General features: G+C 42.0%; 1 protein-coding gene across 4 annotated transcripts; it reads left to right on the top strand.

The window, feature by feature from the left end:
• The first annotated feature begins 746 nt into the window (after window positions 1-746).
• On the top strand, window positions 747-23,293 carry ZNF18 (zinc finger protein 18). Of its 4 annotated transcripts, none has more exons than XM_058559697.1 (7): window positions 747-808; window positions 5,646-6,124; window positions 7,392-7,581; window positions 7,992-8,083; window positions 16,629-16,713; window positions 17,372-17,479; window positions 21,990-23,293. In XM_058559697.1, exons 2-7 carry the CDS (start codon window positions 5,738-5,740, stop codon window positions 22,760-22,762), a joined length of 1,635 nt encoding a protein of 544 aa, XP_058415680.1. In that variant the 5' UTR covers window positions 747-808; window positions 5,646-5,737; the 3' UTR covers window positions 22,763-23,293. The 4 variants fall into 4 exon arrangements, with proteins under 4 accessions (XP_058415680.1, XP_058415678.1, XP_058415681.1 ...); XM_058559695.1 differs by lacking the exon at window positions 747-808 and adding an exon at window positions 1,676-1,829; XM_058559698.1 differs by lacking the exon at window positions 747-808 and adding an exon at window positions 1,676-1,829 and having other exon boundaries at window positions 16,635-16,713.
• The last annotated feature ends 799 nt before the right edge of the window (window positions 23,294-24,092 follow it).

Genomic DNA, 24,092 nt, shown 5'->3' on the forward strand with positions numbered 1-24,092 from the left:
GAGGTAGAGGTAGAGAATGGAGAGAGACAGATATCTGAGGAAAGGAGATCAAATCACAGGACGTGGCTATTGTTGGAGTGTGGGAAAGCGCAGGAGAAGGGGAGCAAGGAGGCAAGGATGACATCTGTGCTGAAGTAGAGTGAGCATAAAGGGGAGAGAGAGGGAGACAGACAGACAGACAGACAAGCGACGAAGGTGGGAGGAGAGGTTGGCGCCTCACTGAACTCCAACACTGAAAGGGGAGAGGGGGAAGGAGAGCGCCCAGGAAATGCAGAGTTGGTGAGAGTTGGAGAAGCAAGACAGAGAAAGGTCGGGGCAAATCGAATGCCCCAGGGAGGTCAAACGAGGTGAGAATGGCAACGAGGGGAGAGACTGGGTTAAGAACCGGGGATAACTGCAGGGTTTCTGCTTTGGGTGTGGGACTGGGCCGAGGAGTTTGGGGTAGACAAGGAAATTATCTTTGTAGCCCTCGCAGCGCTTGGCCCAGACTAGAAGCTCAATGAATGGCTGTTGGGTGAGATCCGCAAGAACACAAGGAAGCTTGAATGAATGACTAACTGGCCGGCTGCGGGCCTAGGAATGCGGGCTTAGAGCTGCGGAGGCGGGGCGGGGCTGGGCGGGGCTGGGCGGCCCGAGCGGCGAATCAGAGCCCGCGCCTCAGCTCCGGCCCCGCCCCTCCTCCGGCCCCGCCCCTCCTCCGGCCCCGCCCCTCCGCCCCGCCGCCTCGCCGCCGCCGCCTGCCGGCCGCCAGAGGCGCGCAGCCGCCGGTCTCCCGGAAGTGCGCCCGAAGCCGGCGCCGCGGGCCGAGGTGAGCGCGCGCGGGCTGGGCGGGCCTGGCTGCGGCCGCCCGGGGTCGGGCCTGGCGCCTCCCGCGTCCGCGCCGGACTCGGCCGGGCCCCTGGGAGCGGCGGCGAGTGCGGGGGAGGGGCGGCGGGGCTGTGAGTGGACTCTGGGGTCGTGGGGACCCGGCTCTGCGTCCCTGAGCCTGTGGGCCCCGCCGGACTCTCCGGCCACGTCTCTGGACTGGGACCGAAAACGGGCACCTCCCGCCTGCCTTCCCCACGACGACTGGAAACTGGAGACTGGGAATAGGGAACTGGGATGGGCTGATGCCGGAGCCTCTCTCTGCAGGGTGCTGTCGGCGTTGGGGCGGAGGGTGGAGAATACCTGGGTGGGGACCACTGCCCACCGCCTGTAGGGCTTGAGCAGCCCTGGCCTCTGGGGCGCTAAATGCCAGGAGCCCCTCCCTCCCCCTCCAGCCGCCCTCACAAATTTCTAAACGTTGACAGCTCTCCTCCCCAAAGCACGGGCGTTAGAGCTTCCTGGGTTTGAATTTGGACGGCACTTGTGAGCCTCAGAGGTTCCTCATCTGTAAACTTTAATATTTACCTTGCAGGGGGATAGCGAGGATTAGAAATGACATGAACGGGGCCTAATATGGAGCAGATACATAGTGTTAAAGAAAAAATTACTCAGACACTCGTTAGGTGTAAGGCAGACTCTATTTAGGGGGTCTACTACAAGGGGGTTTTGCAGTAGCAGAGAGAAATTGGGCTATACTGTGAATACCGCCAAGAGGAAGTGCAGAATTATAGCCAAGGAGCAGGGTAGGGGTCAGTGGATGGAAAATTACGATGGAAAATTACTAAGAGGAAACGTCTGAGGTAAAAACAAGATTCTTGCTAAAACTAGACTAAAACGGCCAAGGACAGAGCCCAAGGGCCAGGTCTAGTCAAAAAAGAGGACTCAGGAACTTGACTAAAGTTTGATTAAGGAGAGAGTCTTTGTCAATAGTGGGTGCACAACAGTTACTCATATATGTATTTATGGTAGGTATACTTACCTAGATGTACATTTTAAATTCATTCTAATTTGTTATAGCTTTAATAAGTATAACAACTATACGTTTGGGATAACTTGAATTTTTTTTGTAACAGGAGCAGATTCTCATTAAGTCATTGGGATATAAACCCATAAACCCTCTGTAAGTAATTTAATTTTGAAAAATTGAGACATTTTTCTTGCTGTTATATGAGAGTATAATTACTAAAATCAGATTTAAATATTTTATAAGATTTATAGTTTTTCCTAAATGTCATTTTCCCTAAATGTTATCTAAACTGCTGTCTTAATTCAGGAGCCAAATAAATTTGAATAAGTCTACCCATCAGTCTCTTGCTATCTGAAATCTTGCTACTTGTTATTTGAAACTCAGAAGCCAAATAGATATAGATAATGAAGGATACTTGTATATTTATTCAATTTTTAAATATACTTATTTAAAACTATACATTTCCCTCTAAGTAGTGCTTTAGTGGTTTCATACAATTTTGATATGTTGTATTTTCATTATCGTTCAATATGAAAATATATTTTAATTTCCTTTGTGATTTTTTTTTGAGCATAGGTTATTTTAAGAGTATTATTTAATAATTTCTGTATATTGGCATTTTCTAGATATCTTATTGATTTCTAATTTAATTGCACTGTGGTCAGAGAATATATACTTTAAGATTCCAGTCTTTTGAAACTTAATTATGCATGTCGTCTGTTTTGGTGAATGTTTCATATGCCCTTGAAATGAGTGTGTATTCTGCATTGTTGAGTCTTTTTTTTTTTTTTAAAGATTTTATTTATTTTTTTCCCCCCAAAACCCGAGTAGATAGTTGTATGTCGCAGTTGCACATTCTTCTAGTTGCTGTATGTGGGACGCGGCCTCAGCATGGCCGGAGAAGTGGTGTGTCAGTGCGTGCCCGGGATCCGAACCTGGGCCGCCAGCAGCGGACCACGCGCACTTAACCGCTAAGCCACGGGGCCGTCCCCTGTTGAGTCTAAATGTCAGTTAAATCAAGTTGGTTGATAGTGTTGTTCAGATTTTCTATATCCTTCTATATCCTATACTGATTTTTTTTTTTTGCTTACTTGTTCTATTATTTACTGAAAGAAGGCTGTTAAAATCTCCAGCTGTGATTGAGCATTTGTCCCTTTAGAGCTGATATTAGGTGCATATAGATTTAGGGTTGTTTTGTGTTCTAGATGATTTGACCCATTTATCATAATGAAGTGTTCCTTTTCTTCTCTTTGTCTTGAAATCGCTGGGTCAGATACGGATATAGCCATACCAGCTTTCATGTGCTTGCTGTTTGCATAGAATGTCTTTTTTTTTTGTGAGGAAGATCAGCCCTGAGCTAACATCTGTTGCCAATCCCCCTTTTTTTTTTTTTCTGCTGAAGAAGATTGGCCCTGGGCTAACATCTGTGCCCATCTTCCTCTACTTTATATGGGACGCTGCCACAGCATGGCTTGATGAGTAGTGCGTTGGTGCTTGCGGGGATCCAAACCTGCGAACCCGAGGCCGCCAAAGTGGAGTGCGCACACTTAACCGCTGCACCATTGGGCCGGCCCCCGCATAGAATGTCTTTTTCCCACCATTTTATTTCCAAACTATCTGTGTCTTTATATATAAAATCTCTCTTCTAGACAGCATATGTTAGATTTTTTAAATCTAACAATCTCTACTGTATAATTCAAGTATTTAGTCCCTTTACATTTAATGTAATTATTAATATGGTTGGATGTTAATCTACCATATTGTCTTTTTTTTCCATTTGATCTTTCTGGTTTTTATTCTTCTCTTGATCCTTTCCTATCATGTTTTGGGTTATTCAGTTTTTAGTATTCCTTTATTGGCTTTTTAGCTATACCTCTGTATAATATTTTTATAGCTAGCAGTATGCATCCTTAAAGTATCAAAGTTTACTTTAACTTGTCAGAGTCTGCTTTAATATTGTATCACTTTATACTTCACAATTCACATTTCTCATTTCCTGCCTCTCACCTTTAGACTTCCAGTTTGTCACCTGACACCACCACTCACTTCCCACTTCCTACTTCTCAATTAGCAGTTCATAAATGTAATAACCTAACAACAGATTAATTCCATTTATCCCTTCCTTTGTGCTATTTTTATATCTTTTACTTCTATTGATGTTGTGTTCTACTTATACTGTTGTTATTTTTGCTTTTAACAATCAGTTGTCTTTTAAGGAAGTTAGAAGAAATAAAAGCATAGTATTTTATATTTATTTACCATATATTTACCGTTTTTGGAGATCTTCATTCCTTTCTGTAGATCTGAGTTTCCCTTCATCTGAAAGAATGTCCTTTAGCATTACTTAAAGTACAAGTCACTGGTGAAAAATTATCCTAGCTTATTTATCTGAAAAATGTCTTTATTTTAATTCTTGTTTTTGAAAGATGTTTTTGTTGGATGTGGAATTCTGGGTTGATGGTCGTTTTTCTAGGATTTGCATTTGGTTCTTTTTGTACTTTCTATTCCTCTGTGGAAAGTCCCTATCTCTTCTTTCATTAAGAGTATTTTTTTCAGGGGCCAGCCTGGTGGCGCAAGCGGTTGGGTGCGCGCGCTCCGCTGTGGTGGCCTGGAATTCACCTGTTTGGGTCCCGGGCATGCGCCGACGCACTGCTTAGCAAGCCATGCTGTGGTGGCATCCCATATAAAGTGGAGGAAGATGGGCACAGATGTTAGCCCAGGGCCAGTCTTCCTCAGCCAAAAAGAGGAGGATTGGTATAGATGTTAGCTCAGGGCTGATCTTCCTCACAAAAAAAAAAAAAAAGAAATAAATGATTTCCTGATATAGAATGAATTGTTTGGGTGAAGTGGTAGGGATGAGGACATTACTTCTTATACCTCAAGAAAAAAGCAGCTATTAAAAGCTAGAATATTGTACTGATCTCTGTTTAAGCCAGACACCCAGTGACTGGGTGTTTTTTGATTGTTGTGGTTAGTGTTATGGAGAAGTGATGACCTCCTGCTCCTTAATAACATTTAAGAATTGACCCAATAATCCAGTATTGGGGTTTACATGCAAGAAAGTTAATTAGAAATAGTGCATGATCCTTTCAAAATATCTTAATATTAACTTTGCCGTTTCATGTTTCTCTTTTAACTGTCTTATAAATTTTGATACCATTTGCCATAAAATGTTGATTACTTAGTTCAAGTCCATAGTAATGTTTTTGAGGTAGTCAGTATTTGTTCTAAACCTTCTTTAAGCGCAAGGTTGAAAGTTTCAGATGTGACAGATTTTTTATAAATTCCCAAATAGGCCAGTTTTCACCATGGCACTCAAAAGAGATCATCTAGAAATTTCATTGCACCTTTTGGGGAAGGGTTAATCTGTCCTCTTCAACTTCATATTTATTATCTAATCATTTCACCATTAGCCTTTACTTCTAGGGCATTGATGTCTTTGTTTGGCTTTATTGTTTAGTCTGCAGACGTATAGATGCAGATATAGAAGTGTTTTGAAGATGAGCTGTTTACCTGGAAACCCATAGTGAAAATGCGTCATGTGGTGCATTTCATTCTTCTACTCCATTTGGACATTTGAAGACCAAGAGAGAACATTGTGAAATGGTCAGAGTGATGGTGACAGTTTAGATATGGTATTAGTGGTTTGTTTTGTGGCTTCAAGTTTACAATCTTTCAAAATAGAATAGAGTATCCACTGATTTCGAAAGAGCCGTGGTTGACTCCAAGGCCTCTCAGGTAGGGCATGTGGATTTGTTCTTTCTGAAAATGTGTCTTCTCCTCCGTATAGCACTCATTGTTGTTCCTTCTCTAGTGTCCCTGTGAGAGACTCTGTGAAGACCTGGTTCTCCAGAGATAGCTCCATCCCAGAAGCACTTCACCTAAAAGGACTTGTCAAGCCAGACGATGCCGGTTGAGCTGGGGCAGGCCCTAGTCCTGCTGCCGCCACTGGCCAAGGCTGAGGACTCCCCATTCCCTGGCCCAGATGCTGTCCCTCGCGGGGAGCTCTCTAGCCCTGAGGCTGCACGCCAGCTTTTCAGGCAGTTTCGTTACCAGGTGATGTCTGGGCCCCACGAGACCCTGAGGCAACTTCGGAAGCTCTGCTTCCAGTGGCTGCAGCCAGAGGTTCACACCAAGGAGCAGATCCTAGAGATCCTCATGTTGGAACAGTTCCTGACCATCCTGCCTGGGGAGATCCAGATGTGGGTGCGGAAACAGTGTCCAGGCAGTGGAGAGGAGGCAGTGACCCTCGTGGAGAGCTTGAAGGGAGACCCCCAGAGACTGTGGCAGTGGGTAAGCAGAGGTATCATGATCTGTGAGTGAAGCACAGGGCTCTTCTGGGGTCTTATCAGATGTGTTGTCTTTTTTTTTTGACATCAAACATGTGGCATTTTCCACACCAACGATCAATTCTCCAATTCTCTGATACCAGCTGGGTGTCCTACAGTTCAGTTCAATTTTGACACTAACTATCTGGGATTGGCTCAGACCCCACAGGATAGGGGTCAGTCTCACAAGACTGCCCCCATTTCAGACACTAGTTGCAAGTTGCAGATGCTACCTATACTAATGACTGACTAGCTATAAATTTGGAGGTTCCCACGACCTCATTCTTGGGTTCGATAATTGCTATGGTGACTCATAGAACTCAGGAAAATACTTATGTTTACCATTTTATTATAAAGGCTATGACTCAGGGACAGGCAAATGGAGGAGATGGGCATGGCACAGAGCTTCCATGCCCTCTCTGGGCATGCCATTCTCCCAGCACTTCGATGGGTTCAACTCAGAAGCTCCTTAAACCCCATAGTTGAGGGTTTTTTATGGAGGTTTCGTTACTTAGGCATGATTGATTAGTCATTGGCCATTGGTATTGAAAATCCTTCTCCCTTCCCCAGAGGTTGAGAGGTGGGGCCAAAAGTTCTAACCCTCTAACCACCTGGTTGCTTCCTCTGGGGACCAGCCTCCATCTTGAAGCTTTCGAGGGGCCCACAAAGAGTCTCTCATTAGCATAAACTCAGGTATGGTGGAAAGGGGTCATTATGAATAACAAAAGACACTCCCATCCTTCAGGAAATTCCAAGGGTTTTAGGAACCCTGTGCCAGGAACTTGGGACAAAGACCAAATATATATTTCTTGTTCCACATCAGTGTGCCCCATACCTCACCTAATTCTAAGAATCTCTTTGATTCTCAACACTTGTTAGCCATTAGAGATTGGAGATCAAGTCTCCTATCCCATTCCATCTTTAGATTAGAATGTTTGAGAAGTTATTCAGAAGACTCTTGAGTTTTAATTGGTGGAGACTATCCAGTAGAAACACAGTATTAGTGGCATGTCTTGAAGATCTCCCGGGCCTGATTCAGGCCTCAGCTTTTGGTCTCTCTCAGGATGTTTCCCTCACTGGTTCCTGCTGGGCTAGAAAGAAAAGCTGGTTTTCTCTTTCCCTACTCCATATCCCTAAGGCCTGCCTTATGATCTGTTATGGAAGGTTAGCTTTGTATCTTTCAGAAACCCTCACTCTGGATCTTTTGGTAATTAGTACTATGTGGTCTCTAGATCAGCATCCAAGTTCTAGGACAGGAAATCTTATCAGAGAAGGTGGAATCTCCAACCCGCCGAGTGGGTGAAGTAGAGCCCCATCTTGAAGTGATGCCTCAGGAACTGGGACTTCAGAATTCATCCTCCGGGCCTGGGGAGCCGCTCAGCCACATTGTGAAAGAGGAGTCTGACATGGAACAAGAATTAGGTGAGGGGCAGTTATTCATGGTGGAGTGTGTTGCTCTCTTGGAGAAACTTGAGGATGGTGGTTAGAAGGCCAGAGTGAGCTGCTCAGATGGGGATATTTCTGGAAAATTTGGAGACATGGTAGACCTACATGAATCACTCTGATTTGGATATTCAAAGTCTGTAATTTAAACCACGTTATGACTGGGCTGGACCATTTGGATTTTGGTTCTGAGGAAGGAGATGGAGGAAAATATGGGTGAGAGAATTTGGAAGGATGGAATTGGAGTTTGTTAGAAAGTAAACCCAAGTTTTGAAATCATGGATGGCAGAACAGGTATCAGTTCTAATTTGTCTGGATTTTATCTATACCCTCTGGGGAATTGTTGAGAGGACATCTAGATTCTTCAAACTTCCTGTTTCTCATTTCAGTGATGACTGCTTCCCAGCTTCCTGCCCAACCTGAGGAAAGGCTTATCAGAGACCAGGACTTCGGAGCCTCCCTTCTCCAAACAGCACCTCAGGTGAGCTGGGCTCCCCTGTTTATTTTATCCCTGAACCAGGCTTTGAGGGTGTGTCAACAGTGAGGAGGATTGAAAGGGGAAGCAGTCTCAGAAGTGGAGTTGAGAGGGGCCTCGCAAGGATAACAAGAATCATACACATGGAATGAAACCTGAGTTTCACTATTTCTCTAAGGCAGAATGTTTCCTAATTGTCATCTTGAATAATGGAATCTGGGCCCTGGAAGAAGTTGCTGTGAAGAGGTAATCTTGTCTCTACCCCACATACAGTTGTCTCTCCTTTTTTGATTATCTTCGGGTTATACTAAGAAAAGACTGTCTTTCATTTCCTAGTCTAAGCCTCTCATATAGAAGTCAGTTTGTGGTTTAGAATGGTTATATTTAATGTAGGACAGGTGAATCTTACCCCTCTCCCAGCTTTATGGAGGTATAATTGACAAACAATAAACTGCACATATTTAAAGTGTACAATTTGGTAAGTTTTTTGACATATATACACACGTGAAACCATGACCACTATCAAGATGATAAACATAGTCGTCACTCCCAAGGTGTCCTTTTGCCGTTTGTAATCCCTCCCTCCAGCCCCTCTATGCTCCTCCAATCCTGAGGCACCTACTGATCTGCTTTCTGTCACTATACGTCAGTTTGCATTTTCTAAAATTTTATATAAAATGGAATCATGCCATATGTGTTCTTTGTTCTTCTACATAGAACGTATGTTTCTTGCTTCTTTTAATATTTTGTCACTGGTTTTAAATGATGTGTCTGTGATGAGCCTTGGAGTCATTTTCTTCATGTTTTTTGTTCTTGGGGTTCATTGAACCTCTTGGTTCTGTGTGTTTTTTAGTTTTTATCAAATTTGGAAAATTTTTGGCCATTATTTATTGAATTATTTTGTTCTGTCTCTCTTCTCTGCTTCTTTGGGGACTCTGAGAAGAATACACATGTGGAATGTGTATAGTGATAACGTGTATACGTATACAGTCATGCACCGCATAACAGTGTTTCAGTCAATGATGGATCGCGTATATGACTGGTGGTCCCATAAGGTTATAATGGAGCTGAAAACTTCCTATCGCCTAGTGATGTCGTAGCCATTGTAACATCTTAGTGCAATGCATTATTCGCGTGTTTGTGGTGATGCTGATGTAAAAAAACCTATTGTGCTGCCAGTCATGTAATAGTATAGCACATACAATTATGTACAGTACGTAATGCTTCATAATGATAATAAATGACTATGTTACTGGTTTATGTATTTACTATACTTTTTATTATTTTAGAGTGTACTCTTTCTACTCATAAAAAGATTTACTGTAAAACAGTATGCTGTGTTGTGTCAGCAGCAGCCTCACACATCTTGTTTGCATCTCTTGATTGCATCGTTTCCTCTCTTGCTTGATTTAATCTCGTATTGTTTTGTTCATCATGGCCCCTAAGCATACACAGTCCACTGCTAATGTTGCCAGTAAGAAGGCATATTGAGTGACTGACCTGGAAATTAAAAGTGATTAAGGACTATGAAGTTAGAAAATCAGTGATGGTTATTGCTCGCCAGTCAGGCGTGTCCCATTCCACCATAGCTGTGATCTTGAAGAACAAGAACAAAGTGATAGAAGCTGTTAAAGGATCTGCTTCATTTAAGGGAACGAGACTAACAAAAATTTGAGAAGGGCCTCTGTCAGACATGGAGAGACTTCTAATGACCTGGATTGAAGACCAAACACAGAAGTGTATCCCTTTCAGCACCATAACAACCATGGCCAAAGCAAAAAGTTTGTGTGCAATGTTGAAAGAAAAGGCTAGACCCAGCTATGATATTGAATTTACTGCTAGCTCTGGGTGGTTTAAAAGCTTCAAGAATCGTTATTCATTACATAATGTGAAAGTGAGTGGTGAGTCTCTGAGTGCTGATGTAAAGGTGGCTGAAGAATTTTTGGAAACTCTAGATGAGCTGATTGTGGAGGAAAATTACTTGCCAGAGCAAATATTCGATATGGATGAAACCTCCTTATTCTGGAAACAGATGCCTGAAAGGACTTTCATCCACGAGGAGGCCAAGTCAATGCCAGGTTGCAAGGCTTTTAAGGACAGGATAACAGTCTTGCTTGGGGGCAATGTTGCAGGCTACAAATTGAAACCCTTTCTGATCTGGCACAGTGAAAACCCCAGGGCTTTCAAGCATATTAATAAACACACACTGCCAGTGTACCACAGGAGCAATAAGTCATGGATGGCCCAGCTCCTCTTCCAAGATGCCCTCCTGAATTGCTGTGCCAGCCAAATGAAGAAGTACTGTTTGAAGAATAACATACCTTTCAATATTTTGCTTATTGTTAATGCTCCTGGACATCGTCTTTTTATTGGTGATCTTCATCCCAATACCAAAGCAGTGTTTCTCCCTCCAAACTCCACCTCTTTGATCTAACCAATGGCTTAAGGAGTTAAAGCAGCTTTTAAGGCCTACTACCTGAGGAGGACCTTTGCCCAGGCTATTGCTGCAACTCAGCAAGACACCAAGAAGACGCTGTGCAATTCTGGAAGGATTACAACATCTATGATTGCATCAAGGAGTGATGGAATCTATGATGTCACCAAGGAGTGTGTGAATGGCATCTGGAAGAAGACACTCAAGAGGTTCGTCCATGACTTCGAAGGATTTGCCTAGGATGAGGAAGTTGCAAAAATCAACAAGGCTGTGGCTGAGATGCAAACAACTTGAACTTGGATGTGGATGAGCATGACATTGAGGAGCTCCTAGAGGTGGTTCCTGAGGAATTTACTAATTAGGAGTTGTTGGAACTGGAACATGAATGCATAGCTGAAGAAGAGGCAAGAGAAAAGGAAACGGCAGGAGAAGAAAAAGAAGAAGCCCCAAGAACATTCACAGTGATGAGTTTAGCAGAAGGTTTTACAGACCTCAACAAGCTTGTTAAAATGTTTGAAAACATGGACCCCAGCACCAAAAGGTTTTCATTAAAAGAGAGGAACATTATCTGCTTACAAGCAAATCTTTGATGAAAAAAAGAAACAAGCCAAGCAAACCACCATAAGACATATTTCTGAAGAGTGACACCTCCTCAAGAAAAGCCTGAGGCAGGGCCTTCAGGAGACATTCCAGAAGAAGGCATTATCATCATGGGAGATGACGGCTCCATGCATGCTATTGCCCCGAAGACCTTCCAGTGGGACAAGATGTGGAGTGGAAGACGGTGATACTGATGATCCTGACCCTGTCCAGGCTTAGGCTAAGATGTATGTTTGTGTCTTAGTCTTTAATAAAAAAGTTAAAAAAGTAAAAAAAAAAAAAAAATTTTTAAATAGAAAAACTTATAGAATAAGGAAAAAAAGAAAAAATATTTTTGTACAGCTGTACAGTGTGTTTGTGTTTTAAGCTAAGTTATTACAAAAGAGTCAAAAAGTTAAAAAGTTTATAAAGTAAAAAAGTTACAGAAAGCTAAGGTTAATTTATTACTGAAGAAAAATTTCTTTAGATAAATTTAGTGTAGCCTAAGTTTACAGTGTTTGTGAAGTCTACAGTACTGTACAGTGCTGTCCTGGGCCTCACACTCACTCACCACTCACTGACTCACACAGAGCAGCTTCCAGTCCTGCAAGCTCCATTCATGTTATGTGCCCTGTACATATGAACCATTTTTTCTCTTTTTTTGCTGAGGAAGATTCGCCCTGAGCTAACAACTGCTGCCAATCTTCCTCTTTTCGTATGTGAGCCGCTGCCACACTATGGCCACTGACAGACGAGTGGTGTAGGTCTGCGCCTGGGAACCGAACCCGGGCCGCTGAAGCGGAGCATGCCAAACTTAACCACTAGGCCACTGGGGCTGGCCCCATTTTTTGTCTTTTATGCTGTATTTTTACTGTATCTTTTCTGTGTTTAGATACACAAATACTATTGTGTTACAATTGCCTACAATATTCAGTACAGTAACACGCTATACAGGTTTGTAGCCTAGGCGCAATAGGCTATACCATATGGCCTAAGTATATGTAGTAGGTTATACCATCTAGGTTTGTTTAAGTATATTCTGTGATGTTCACATAACGATGAAATTACCTAATGACGCATTTCTTAGTATATATTCCCATTGTTAAGCGACAGATGACTGTATTAGATCTCTTCAAGTTGTTCCACAGCTTACTGATGCTCTTTTCTCTCTCTTTCTTTTTAATCTCTGTATTTCATTTTGGATAGTTGCTATTTTTATGTCTCTAAGTTCATTAACTTTTCCTTCTCCAGTTTCTAATCTGCTATTAACTCCATCCAGTGTATTTTTCATCTCAGATGTATTTGTCGTCTCTAGAAGGTTGAGTCGGGGCTTTATTATATCTTTCATGGCTGTACTTAACGTGTTCAATCTTTCCTTCGGCTTCTGGAACATATGGAATATGGTTATAATGTCTACATTAATGTCCTTGTCTACTAATTTATCACCTATGTCAGTGGTGAGTCAGTTCTGATGGATGGACTGGTCTCCTCATTATGAGATGTTTTTCTGCTCTTGGTATGTTTGGGAATTTTTGATTTGATGTTAGACATTGTGAATTTTACCTTGTTGAGTGCTGGATATTTTTACATTCTCTAAATGTTCTTGAGCTTTGCTCTAGGATGCACTTAGGTTACTTAGACATAGTTTGTTATATGGCACCAGAGAAGTCTTTAGGGCTAATTTTTCCCCTCTACTGAGGCAATACCCTTGTGAGTCCTCTACCTGATTGTCCTTGATGTACAAGGTGTTCCACTCTGGCTGGTGGAAATATGAAATATTTCCAGCCTGTGTGAGCTCTGGGGATTGTCCCCTCTGCTTCTTTTGGGAACCTTTCCTGGACTTGGGGGGTACCCTCTGCAGATCTGTGGATGTTCCCCCTTGCCCCACCTCAGGTCTTCTGCTCTGCTAACTCTGTAATGCCCTTGATCTCCCCCTGCTCAGCCCAGAAGGGCCACTGGGATCCGCCAGGATTCCCCCTCCCTGTCCTGCTGCCTGGATGCTTCTCCAGGCAGTAAGTTTGGGCACCTGTAGGGCTCATCTAATTTGTTTTCTCACTTTCAGGGATTTCTGTTCTCTCTGCCTAATGTGCAGTGTCTGCAGACCATTGTTTTGTATGTTTTGTCTCCTTTTTTAGTCATTTCAGGCAGGAAGGTAAATCCAGTCTCTGTTACTCCATCTAGGCTGTAAACAGAAGTCTCTGGGACAGTTTTATCTTGATTGTGTAGTTGACAACTCTGTAAGTTGGATTTGATAAAAAAAAAGTTTTTCAGGAACCTATACACCTTAATCAAAACATTGTTTCAAACCTTTGGGGAACTCTTCTTGGGACTTGCCTCGTGAGGTACTTTAGAGTGAAGGGAAAGATAGGAAGCCGATAGGTGGTGCTTAATGCAGTGCTGAAGACCAGGTCTGAGCTTCAGCTTTCCAGGCTCAAAGATTTAGACACCAGAAAACCAACTTCACAGTTTACCCTGGGGGAGAGAGTTAGGAGGGGGCAGCGGGGGATATACCTTTTTAGTGACTCAAAGGTGCCCTTCTTCCTGCTTTTAAGGTACCCAGAAACCAAACTGCTAGGCAGGAGGTTGCTTGGTGAAAAAGATTTGGGTATTCTGTCAAATGTTTCAAGCGGGCTTGAGGACTACTGTTGCTTCTGTAGTAAGTACAGAGTATCCCTATGAAAGGTATATACAATTTATGAACATATTTTAACTAGTGGAGTTAAACATTAACTCTACATAACATAACAACATTAACCATGACCTGTTCTGGATAGCTTAAAGTCAAAAGATTCAAAATGCTCACCAGCAGCACTGTATATATGTACATGTATGTATGTGTGTATATATTTATAAAATTCCCTATACTTAGCAGATAACTGATTAATAGTCACTCAACCCAAACAAACAAAAACCATCCCTACCCAATCCCAATATCTCTCCCCCAAACTAACAACAACTGTTTGCGTCAGAAGGACCTTGATATTTAATAGAATTATCTTGTAAGTGAAGGGAATTTTTAAATATAGGTAATCATTCCCTCTAATCTCTTCCATAAGTTAGGAATTTCGTGAATAATGCCAGAGTAATGTAGTAGCATCGCTACTCTGTGGTACTCTGTTATTAGAAACCGTGACTGAGTTAGAACCTCAGTAGACTCAGGGATGCATGTACTCACATTCTGTGTTTTGAAACTTTGGAAAAGGAACTCAGTACAAATAACTGTGCAAGTCAATTGTGGCAATGTCTCAGAAACCCACAAGGTGGTGCTGTTTCCACACAAAACCGAGATTATTTCCCCATCAAATCCCACACTTCCCTCCTTCCAGAATAGGAATTTAGATTTTTTCCTCCTCTCATAAAAATGAGAAAAAAGCAAGATGGCTGCAGTTGGCACTTTGCCTCTTAAGTAAGGGGTTTTACTCAAGCATCCCAGCTTCTTGGCAATTCCTTGAGTAAGTTCCTGGCTTTAAATTGGAGGTGCACTGTTGAGAGACTCCTGAAGCATCTTTTCTGGTGTTTGAAAGGGCTGGTTGTGGCCTGTGGGGATTGTGGTGGCTGTCTTCTTTTTTGCCTTGTGCTGTGCTTGGTAGTTCCCATTCTGGTGCCTACAGAATAGGCCTTGTATCTAGCAAGCCCGGTGGCCATGAGATATTACCGTGGTTGGCGTGCCTGTCCTCTTCTCCGCCAGCACTGAAGCAAGAGTCTGCGTTCTGACCGGGAAGCCTGAGGACTCCCGTATTCTGCAATGTTTGCTCAAGCTGGTTATTTTCAGGAGGTTGTTAAGGCAGCTTCATTCACAGAAGATTAACAAAATAAGCTGCTAACAATTCCTACTTTTAAAATAAAAAATTTAAAATTTAAATTCATACTAAAAATATGGTGATAGTTAATAGTTAAATCTATTGAGGTCACTTTTCACATTTTCACCCTAAAAAATCTAACCCTTTTTCTTTTTTAAATTTTTGCTTAGTGTCTGCTAATTAAAGACTTTTTGGTCTCTCCATTCTTTTTCACTTTTTCATTTTTTCACTTTTTCATTTCCACTTCCCTTTGTTTTGCTGGGGGCAGACTTGATTTAGGAACGAGGATGGCTTCCCTAAGTAGTATACTGTGTGTGCTAGGAGATGACTTCCTCTTCTCGTCCTTCCTCTCCTCCTTTCTGCTCCTGTAGCCTGGCTATTCATGACAATAATGGATGGCTATCAACTTTGGGGTTCCTGAAAGTGTACAGAATCCCTTAATTCTCTCTGCAAACCCTTGGGGGTGAGTCTGGGAGACCGAGTATCCCACAGACTGCATATGATGGTAATAATAATATAGATCACCTACTGAGGACTTCTTTGCTAAGGGCTTTATTTCACCCAGACAACATGTATTGAGTGCCTGCTCTGTCCTGGGCGTGGGGACTGGGAAAGAACAGTGGAGTGTCCTTTTCTCATGGCCGTTACATGTTAGTAGAGGCAACTGTCAATCAAATACTTATGTGTGTGTACATACACATAAATATTTAATAAACTGTGATGAATGCTATGAATGCAAAGTACAATGTGCTATGAAAACAAGTGACGCTTCGTTATTTCTATTAAACTTCCTGACAATTTTTTGAGTGCAATACTATAAGTAGGAGAGGACTGAGGCTCAGAAAGGTTAAGTTACTTGCTTAAGATCACACAGCTACAAAGTGGCAGAGCTGGATTTGAAACCTTGTATGTTTGACTCCAAAGACCGTGCTATTAATCACTCTTTCTATACAAACTGAGTTTCTAACAGTCGGCTCCTTATTGAGAATATTGAAATTTGAATTCACAAAAGTAGGCTGTAGTTAGGATTCTCAGTTTTGAGTCTCCAGTGCCCAGCTCCCTAGGAAAAGAAGGGCATGTTTGGGGGATAATTGAGGGACACTTTGCTCCAGAGAACCCATCAATTTCGCACCACCTGGGAGGAAAACTGATTTAATTTTAGACCCTAAACTCAGAACTGTTGGGAGATTCCAAGTGTATATGGCTGCAGCCTCTCTCTCTGCTCTGAATCCACCATTCTTTGTTTCAGAGGGAGACTTACAGCTCACTTGACATCGTTGTTGACTCTTGCCACCGTTTTGCTGATTTGCACTTGCCTTTCCAACAAATTCCTTTTAATTTTTTTGTTTTCCCCCTTGAATTTCCAGATTTTAGAGAACTCTTGGGAATATCAGGCTCCTACTCTTCAAAGGCCTCTGTTCTAAGCACTAAGGAGTTAAAACAAAAAGGACAGTGTGGAAAAGGCTCCTGCCTTCTCTTTGCTCTCCACTCTTAAATTCGTGCAGCTTAAAAAAATCCAGGACTTAAAACCTAAATGTTTTCTAACCAGGGTAAGAAATACTCATGTAGGGACTGTACTTTTTCCCTGGCCTCTTCCCTTGAACCGCCCACCATGATTTCTTAGATCTTCTGATGGCCAGGATCCTAAGGCACATTCCTTTCTTCTCAGCTTTCCCGTAGGCAGAGAAGGCAGAGTTCAGAAACCTTCATTGGAGTCATGGCATTGTATTTTTTCTAGGAGCAGTGGAGGCACCTGGATTCTATTCAAAAGGAGCAATACTGGGATCTCATGCTGGAGACCTATGGGAAAATGGTCTCAGGAGGTGAGGGCGGGTTAGCCTGTTGGAAGGAGATGGGAAGGCTGTTAAACATTTTCTGTGTACTCTTGGAGATAGCTGCTCTACTTGAAGTTCTCTGGGTGAAGGAAATCGCTAGAGACATGGTTGGGAACTGGAGATAGCAGAGTTACAGTAAGAACTTCCTTGTATTGAAAGTGTTCTGTGTGCCAGGAACTGTTGTGGGTGCATTACATATAGTAACTCCTTTAATCTGTGAAATGGGTGATGGTATTCCCATTTTAAAGATGATGAAAGTGAGTGTCAGATCAAGTCACTTGCTCACTGTTACGTAGCTTATAAATGGTGAGTTAACGGTGGAACTCAGTGTGGCTGACTCTGAGTCCCTGCTTGTTTCTACTAAACCACATAGTCCCAATCAACCATTAGTGGGGTTCCAGTCATGACCCTTGCACTAGCTTGTCGGGTGGTCTGCAGGCCCTTCTGGCCATCTGCCCAGATTCTTCTTTTTGTGGCCTTCACCATATATCCTAGTCATCTTGTGAGTACTGGTGTCTTGGCCGCTCCACACATCCTTACGTGATCTCCAGAGCCTTCATATTTCCACTTCACACTCAGGGTGTGCCTTTGAAAGACACAGCGTGGTCCCCAATCCTCCCCATTTATTGCTTTCTCTCTGTACCAGGCATTTCCAATTCCAAGCCTGACCCAACTATTTCAACAGAGTGTGGGGAAGAGCTGGCAGGACTGCACCTTCATGTCAGTGAGAAGACCCCAAGACCCACCTGTACAGGTGAGTGATCTTTCTTTGGTCCAGAGCCATTTCTGACCTCCTGTCATTAGATTGAAGGTGGTGGGGGAGGTATTAGGACTTGATTTCTATTACATTGGTTATAACTAGCCACGATCTGGTCAGTCCAGTTTGAATACCGAGGCTCGGTCTCCTCATCTCTTGCTATAGGGCTGTTGACACATCTATTTAATCATGAAAGAAAGACTACACGTCAGATCTGCTGCCTTCAGTCTTGTCTGCTGTGACAGCTTTCTTTCTCAGAGAGAGTTAAGATTAGTACAGATTAAGACCAATACAGATATGGGTAAAATTCCATGACAAAAAAAAGATTATGTAACAGCTATTATTACCCTTCCTAACTCTTTTGTTTTTCTTTTTCTTTTCTTATTTTGGTTATAGTGAATAGTAACCAACCCACCATCACAAAATAAAACAAAACAAATAAACAGAAAAACATATTTTAGCTAATCTCCATGCATCTAACTTTCTTAAACAGCAGCAACAACAAATACTTCATGTAAATCATGTATTTTAAGACTGGAGAAGAAGAAATATGAACTTGTTCTGTTGTAAAATAGCAATCACTCTTTGCCTGCTACACTCTTTTTAAAACATTGTGGTTATGTGAAACCTAACTTTCAAACCTATCTACACACACACACACACGCACACACTTTTACATATACAAAAGATCCCAGAACTCGTTTGGAGGAAGAAAAAGACCAAGGATGAGAATTGTATAACTTGACATTCTTTCTCCTCAGTGGGATCTAATTAATTATTTTCCTTTGCTAATATACCAAAGCATATGATTTTAATTTTAAGCAATATATTTATCATAATACTATTTCACAAGGATTTCTTTGGAGCAGTATTTTTCAAACTGCATTTCATGATCAATTAGTGGTTTGTGAAATCATTTTATAGAGTGGCAACCAGCATTTAAAAAAATGAAACGATAATATTGAATGGAAAATATCAGAATACAAATGGAAAATATCAGATGTTGGGGTAGATAGTGTTTCAGGAAATTTTTGTTCCAAACGTGTGTGTATATTCAATATAAATGTATTTCTTACTGTGGGTAGCAGACAAGTTTGAAAATACTGCTTTAGAGGTCGTTAGAGTAGGATTTTTGTTTTAATAGACTTTATTTTTTAGAGCAGTTTTAGGTTCACAGCAAAATTGAGCAGAAGGGACAGAGATTTTCCATATACTCCCTTGCAGTAGAATTTTATTTGTGATATAGCTCACTGTATCTCCATATCGCTATTCTTTTTTTTTTACTTCATCCCACCTGCTGACATGATCCCGTTAGATCTTACCTCGAACCAGACTGTGGAGAGTCTACAAAGCCTGCCTGCCTTGATAAGGCAAAGAAATGCCCTTGGAGGTTCCTGAGAGGGAGGATATGTGGCAGGAGGTTGAGGAAGTAGCCATGTGCAGGACCGACACTTGGAGCAGAGGAGCCCTGTGGGAAGTTGATGCGGGAGTCCAGGTGTTCAGGGATGAGACCCTAGACTTGTGTGGAAACAACAATAAGAAGATGGGAAAGGAGTAGTTCCATCTCAGAGCTACAACGGTTAGCCAGTCGGCCAGATCTAGACTCACACCAGAGGGCAGAAGTGACAGGAGAGAGTGTATATGCTATTTTATGTGACCATATGGAAGAACGGCTCATAGTTAAAGCAGGTCAGCAGGGGAGTAAGTCTCAAAAAGCTATATACTCATACTTCTAATCAAAATGCCGAGAAATTAAAAAAAACAAATTTGGAAAAATGTTTCGTAAGTAGTTATCTGGAAGAATTCTGCAAGAGTAGGAAAAAGTTTTGAAAAAAGAATCAATATTAGATCTGTAGATATTGAGTCTGTCATTTTATTTTATTTATTCATTTTTTTGTGAGGAAGATCAGCCCTGAGCTAACATCCGATGCCAATCTTCCTCTTTTTGCTGAAGAAGACTGGCCCTGGGCTAACATCTGTGCCCATCTTCCTCTACTTTATATGGGACACTGCCAGAGCATGGCCTGACAAGCGGTGTGTCGGTGCGCGCCTGGGATCCGAACTTGCAAACCCCGGGCTGCCAAAGCAGAGCACACGTACTTAACCGCTGCGCCACTGGGCCGGCCCCGAGTCTGTCATTTTAAAAAGGTAAAATCATTAAAATAGTGGGATCCTGATATAAAAATAGATGCACAGACCCATGGAATGGAAAAGGGAGCCTAGGAAGAGAAGCCAGTCTTGGTAAGAACTGAACGTACAGTGAAGGAAGCAGCAGCACGGGGCCCCGGGGTGAGTCACTCTTCAATGAGCAGCGTCAGGAAAAAAGATTCTTTGGGAAAGGGAATCAGTTTAAATTTTATGTATGTCATATATTGAAATATTTTGGAAATAGATGAAAAAGACATAAAATATGAAAATAAAATAATAACAAAGAGGAAAATGGGTGAATATTTGACTCATATCTGGATGGGGAAGATTTTTATAAGTATAAAAGCAATGTAAAAAAATCATTAAGGAAAAGATTTATAGACTATTTTTTTTGTGTGTGTGTGTGAGGAAGATCAGCCCTGTGCTAACATCTGCCAATCCACCTCTTTTTTTGCTGAGGAAGATTGGCCCTGGGCTAACATCCGTGCCCATCTTCTTCCACTTTATATGGGACGCCACCACAGCATGGCTTGCCAAGCGGTGTGTCGGTGTGCGCCCGAGATCCGAACCGGCGAACCCCGGGCCGCTGCAGCGGAGCGTGCGCGCTTAATCGCTTGCGCCACTGGGCCGGCCCCATAGACTATTTAAAAAGAAAAAACCACCACTCCTATACATAAATATAACCCCAAACAAAATTAAGGTAACTAAATTGGTGAAAAACATTTTTCATGAGCATGACAGATAAATGATTGTTTTTCTAATATAGAAAGAGTTAATGCAAGTTGATAAGAAAAAAATGACTTTCCCAGTAAAAAATGGACAGCAGACTTGGAGCATAAAAAATAGCTCATAAATGTGAAAAAAATTCATCCTTTAATAACTAAGAATTAACATTTATAACAATGAAAAACCATTTTTCACTCTCATTTGTCTAAATGGCAAATACTTAAAAAATATTCAATATTCAATTCATTTGAACATTCACCTCCCCTTTGCCCAGCTTCTTATACCAGAAGATGGCATAGTTGTTCTGGAAATCTCTTTGCTAGTAGGTGTCAAGAGCCTTAATAATAACATTCATGCCTGTTCACGCATTAATTCCACTTCAAGAAACCTCCTCTAAGGTTTTGATCAGAAATGTGGGCAAGAATTTATGAAGAAAAATGCTTATTACATAGTTATTTACAGTAGCAAAAACACAATAAACAACTTAGATTTCCACAGTAGGAGAACTCTTAAATAAAATATGCGTTTATTATTATGTGTTTATAATGACATCTCCATGCTGGACCATTATTCAGCTCTTTAAAATGGTATTTATAAAGGCTTCTTTAAAAAGAGAATACCTTTGCCATTTGAGGGGAATGTGTTTTAAGTCTTTATGAATTAACAAGTTCAGGTTTCATTCTCTAGCAGGTGCCTGGGTCTCTAGCAGATAATTTGAAAGATACTAATACAGGAAAGAGAAAGGTAAATAGTTTCTTTAGATCTACAGGAATAAAGCAATTTATAAAAGTTGAAAATAAAATCCACCACCAAAATAAAACCCTTTACTATATGCATCATTAAGCAGCAATAACCAAAAACCTAAGTTATGATGAGAAAAACAAAATTTTAACTGTGATGCGAATTAATGAAGCACAAGTGAATGCTGGATTCAGGCATAGACTGAGAGAGCCTCACTGCACATTACAACCATAGAAAAATAACACATTAATGCATTTCATGAATTTTTGGATTACTTGTGGATGGGAGAATCCATGTGAAATTGATAAATACCACCACTTACAATTTAAATGCTGCAAAGCCATATATAGAACTGTATCTATAATATGGTATCAGTTATGTCAGAAAAAAGCACACACGTGCGTATAGGTTAAATAAAGACTGGGAGAAAGTTGATGCTTGTGGTGGGTACCCCTGGGTAGTATGATTGAGGTTGATTTGGTTTTCTTCTGTGTATACTTTTCAAATAGTTTTCAGAGATCCTATTTATTTTTTATATATAATCAGATAAAAACCAATTGTTTTTTAAAGTAGTACTCTCATATAATACACTTGTTTTTCCTGGGCCTTCACAAATGCATGCTGCTTATTTATAGGGGGGTCGGCGAAGCCCTGTATGAGCCCTCCTCTGCTCTCAGAAGTTCTGCTTGGCTCCAGAGCTGAAACCCTTAGCCTGGACACAAGTGAAGTGAGGGCCAGGCACTCAGAGGGGATGATATTTTTCTTCCTCACTAACTGATGCCCTCTTGCTAAAAAGAATTAATGTTTTATGATGACCCTTTCTTTGACATATGAATTAGAAAACAGGGTATACCGTTTATTGAACTATTTCAAATCTTCTTTCTTCTTTCAGGAAATAGACAGGAGAATGACAAAGAGAACCTAAACTTGGAAAACTATCAGGACCAGGAACCTCAGGCCTCAGGAGAGGCACCTTCTCAGCCTTCCTTGAGTGGCCTCTTCAGCGAGGATGCACCGAGAGGCTTTGGAGAAGGAGAGAATCTCCCTGAGGCTCAGGAAAACCTTCAGGGTGAGGGGGCAGGGGGACAGCTGTCTCCTCAAGAAAGGACTTCTGGGAAACAGCTAGGTCAGCATTTGCCCGGTCCTCATCCCGGAGAACTGTCTGTGCTGTGGCTTGAGGAGAAGAGAGAGGCCTCCCCCAAAGGGCAGCTGCGGGCCCCCATGGCCCAGAAACTCCCCACCTGCAGGGAATGTGGGAAAACCTTTTACAGGAATTCTCAGCTTGTTTTTCACCAAAGGACTCACACTGGAGAGACATACTTTCAATGCCCCACATGCAAAAAAGCCTTTCTGCGAAGTTCAGACTTTGTGAAACATCAGAGAATTCACACAGGAGAGAAGCCCTGTAAATGTGATTACTGTGGGAAAGGCTTTAGTGACTTCTCAGGATTGCGTCACCACGAGAAGATCCACACGGGAGAGAAGCCCTATAAATGTCCCATCTGTGAGAAGAGTTTTATTCAGAGATCAAACTTTAATAGACATCAGAGGGTTCACACAGGAGAGAAACCTTATAAATGTTCTCGCTGTGGGAAAAGTTTCAGCTGGAGCTCGAGCCTTGATAAGCATCAAAGATCCCACTTAGGGAAGAAGCCCTTTCAATAGCCAGGTTCTCTTAACCCATTTCTATTTCCCGGTCCATTTAAAAATACTTAACTCCATCCACAGAAATTACGTCTCTTAGAGGACATTCCTGTTCTCTCTTGTTGCCATGGATTGGAGAGGAGAGATTTAAACATGGTTTTGGACTTGGAGGATATATTGGCCTCTGGATTGGATTTCACACTGGTTATTTCTTGCTTCTACACCAGGAGAAGGAATAGTCTTCATCTTTCAGCTCATCTCTTCTTTTAGACCCCTTGGGAAAAAAGTGTCACTTGGAGATCCCATTTTGGAAATGCTGTCTGGGAAGAGTTTGACTGGATTAGCTGCAGTTGCTGCTCATGAGAAGAACCTTGGATCAGCCCTTTAGAACTGGGGTCCTAGACCAGGTCTTCTGTTACAGAAGGGGGAGCAGAGAGGGCCAGTGAGCTCACGTGTGTTCTTTGTCATACGGGTGCAAAATTAACTTCAAGTGCCCCTTGTTTTAAATAAACGTAGTAGAGTCGTTGCTATCTTATTTGTGTCTGAAGTATCCACTGTGTGTTGACTGTAACTCAGTGCATTTTCTCACAGAAGACCCTAAATGGTAGTTGAGCTCCTAGATCAGCCTATACAAACCTATCCAGTTTATCAATCAGCTGGACAGTGATAGGAAAGTACTAACCTGGTGCCCAGGTGTGAGAGCTTGGCCAGTGCTGGGCACTGTTTGTCTCAGGTAAGTCTGTCTCTAGTGTCCTCTTTCTGAGCCCACTTGCTTATGCACCTCAAGCTGCCCCTCTTTCTCCTGGCATCCACTTAGGCTATCATTTTTGCCAGTGTTCTATGCTGTAAAATTATGTTTATTATCTCATTTTATCTGTAGGTGTTAGGAAGAAATCAATAGTATTGATCTAATTTATAGTGTGTCTAGAGGTTTCTTAACACATATATCTAACCTGTCCACCCATCCTTGTCTTCAAAAGTTACACGCCCCAGAGCGTCCTGCTGTCATATAGTGAGACTTCCACCTTCCTTCCGTCTTGGTCCTCCTCTTGCCTGCTCTTATTGTTCTGTGCTTGGTGAGGATCAGGAAGGATGATGCTAATGAGGAGGACACAGCTGTCTCCCTGAAAAGAGATTAACCTGTAGGCAAGAAACTCTAAGTTGTTGGCAAACAATGGGAAGTACGTTACTGGTTGATGAGAGGAGAGAAAACTCAAGTTGAAATTCCTGGATTCCAGAGGAATTGATTATCTCACTTATAGCATGAAGGTAAAGGATAAGGCCCCTCTTCAGGGGATGCAGGAATGAAACCATGGGGCAGGAAGCAGGAAAGTCATAGTGGAATTGGCAT

Source organism: Diceros bicornis, chromosome 18 (assembly GCF_020826845.1).
Source record: "Diceros bicornis minor isolate mBicDic1 chromosome 18, mDicBic1.mat.cur, whole genome shotgun sequence".
Taxonomy (NCBI): Eukaryota; Metazoa; Chordata; class Mammalia; order Perissodactyla; family Rhinocerotidae; genus Diceros; species Diceros bicornis.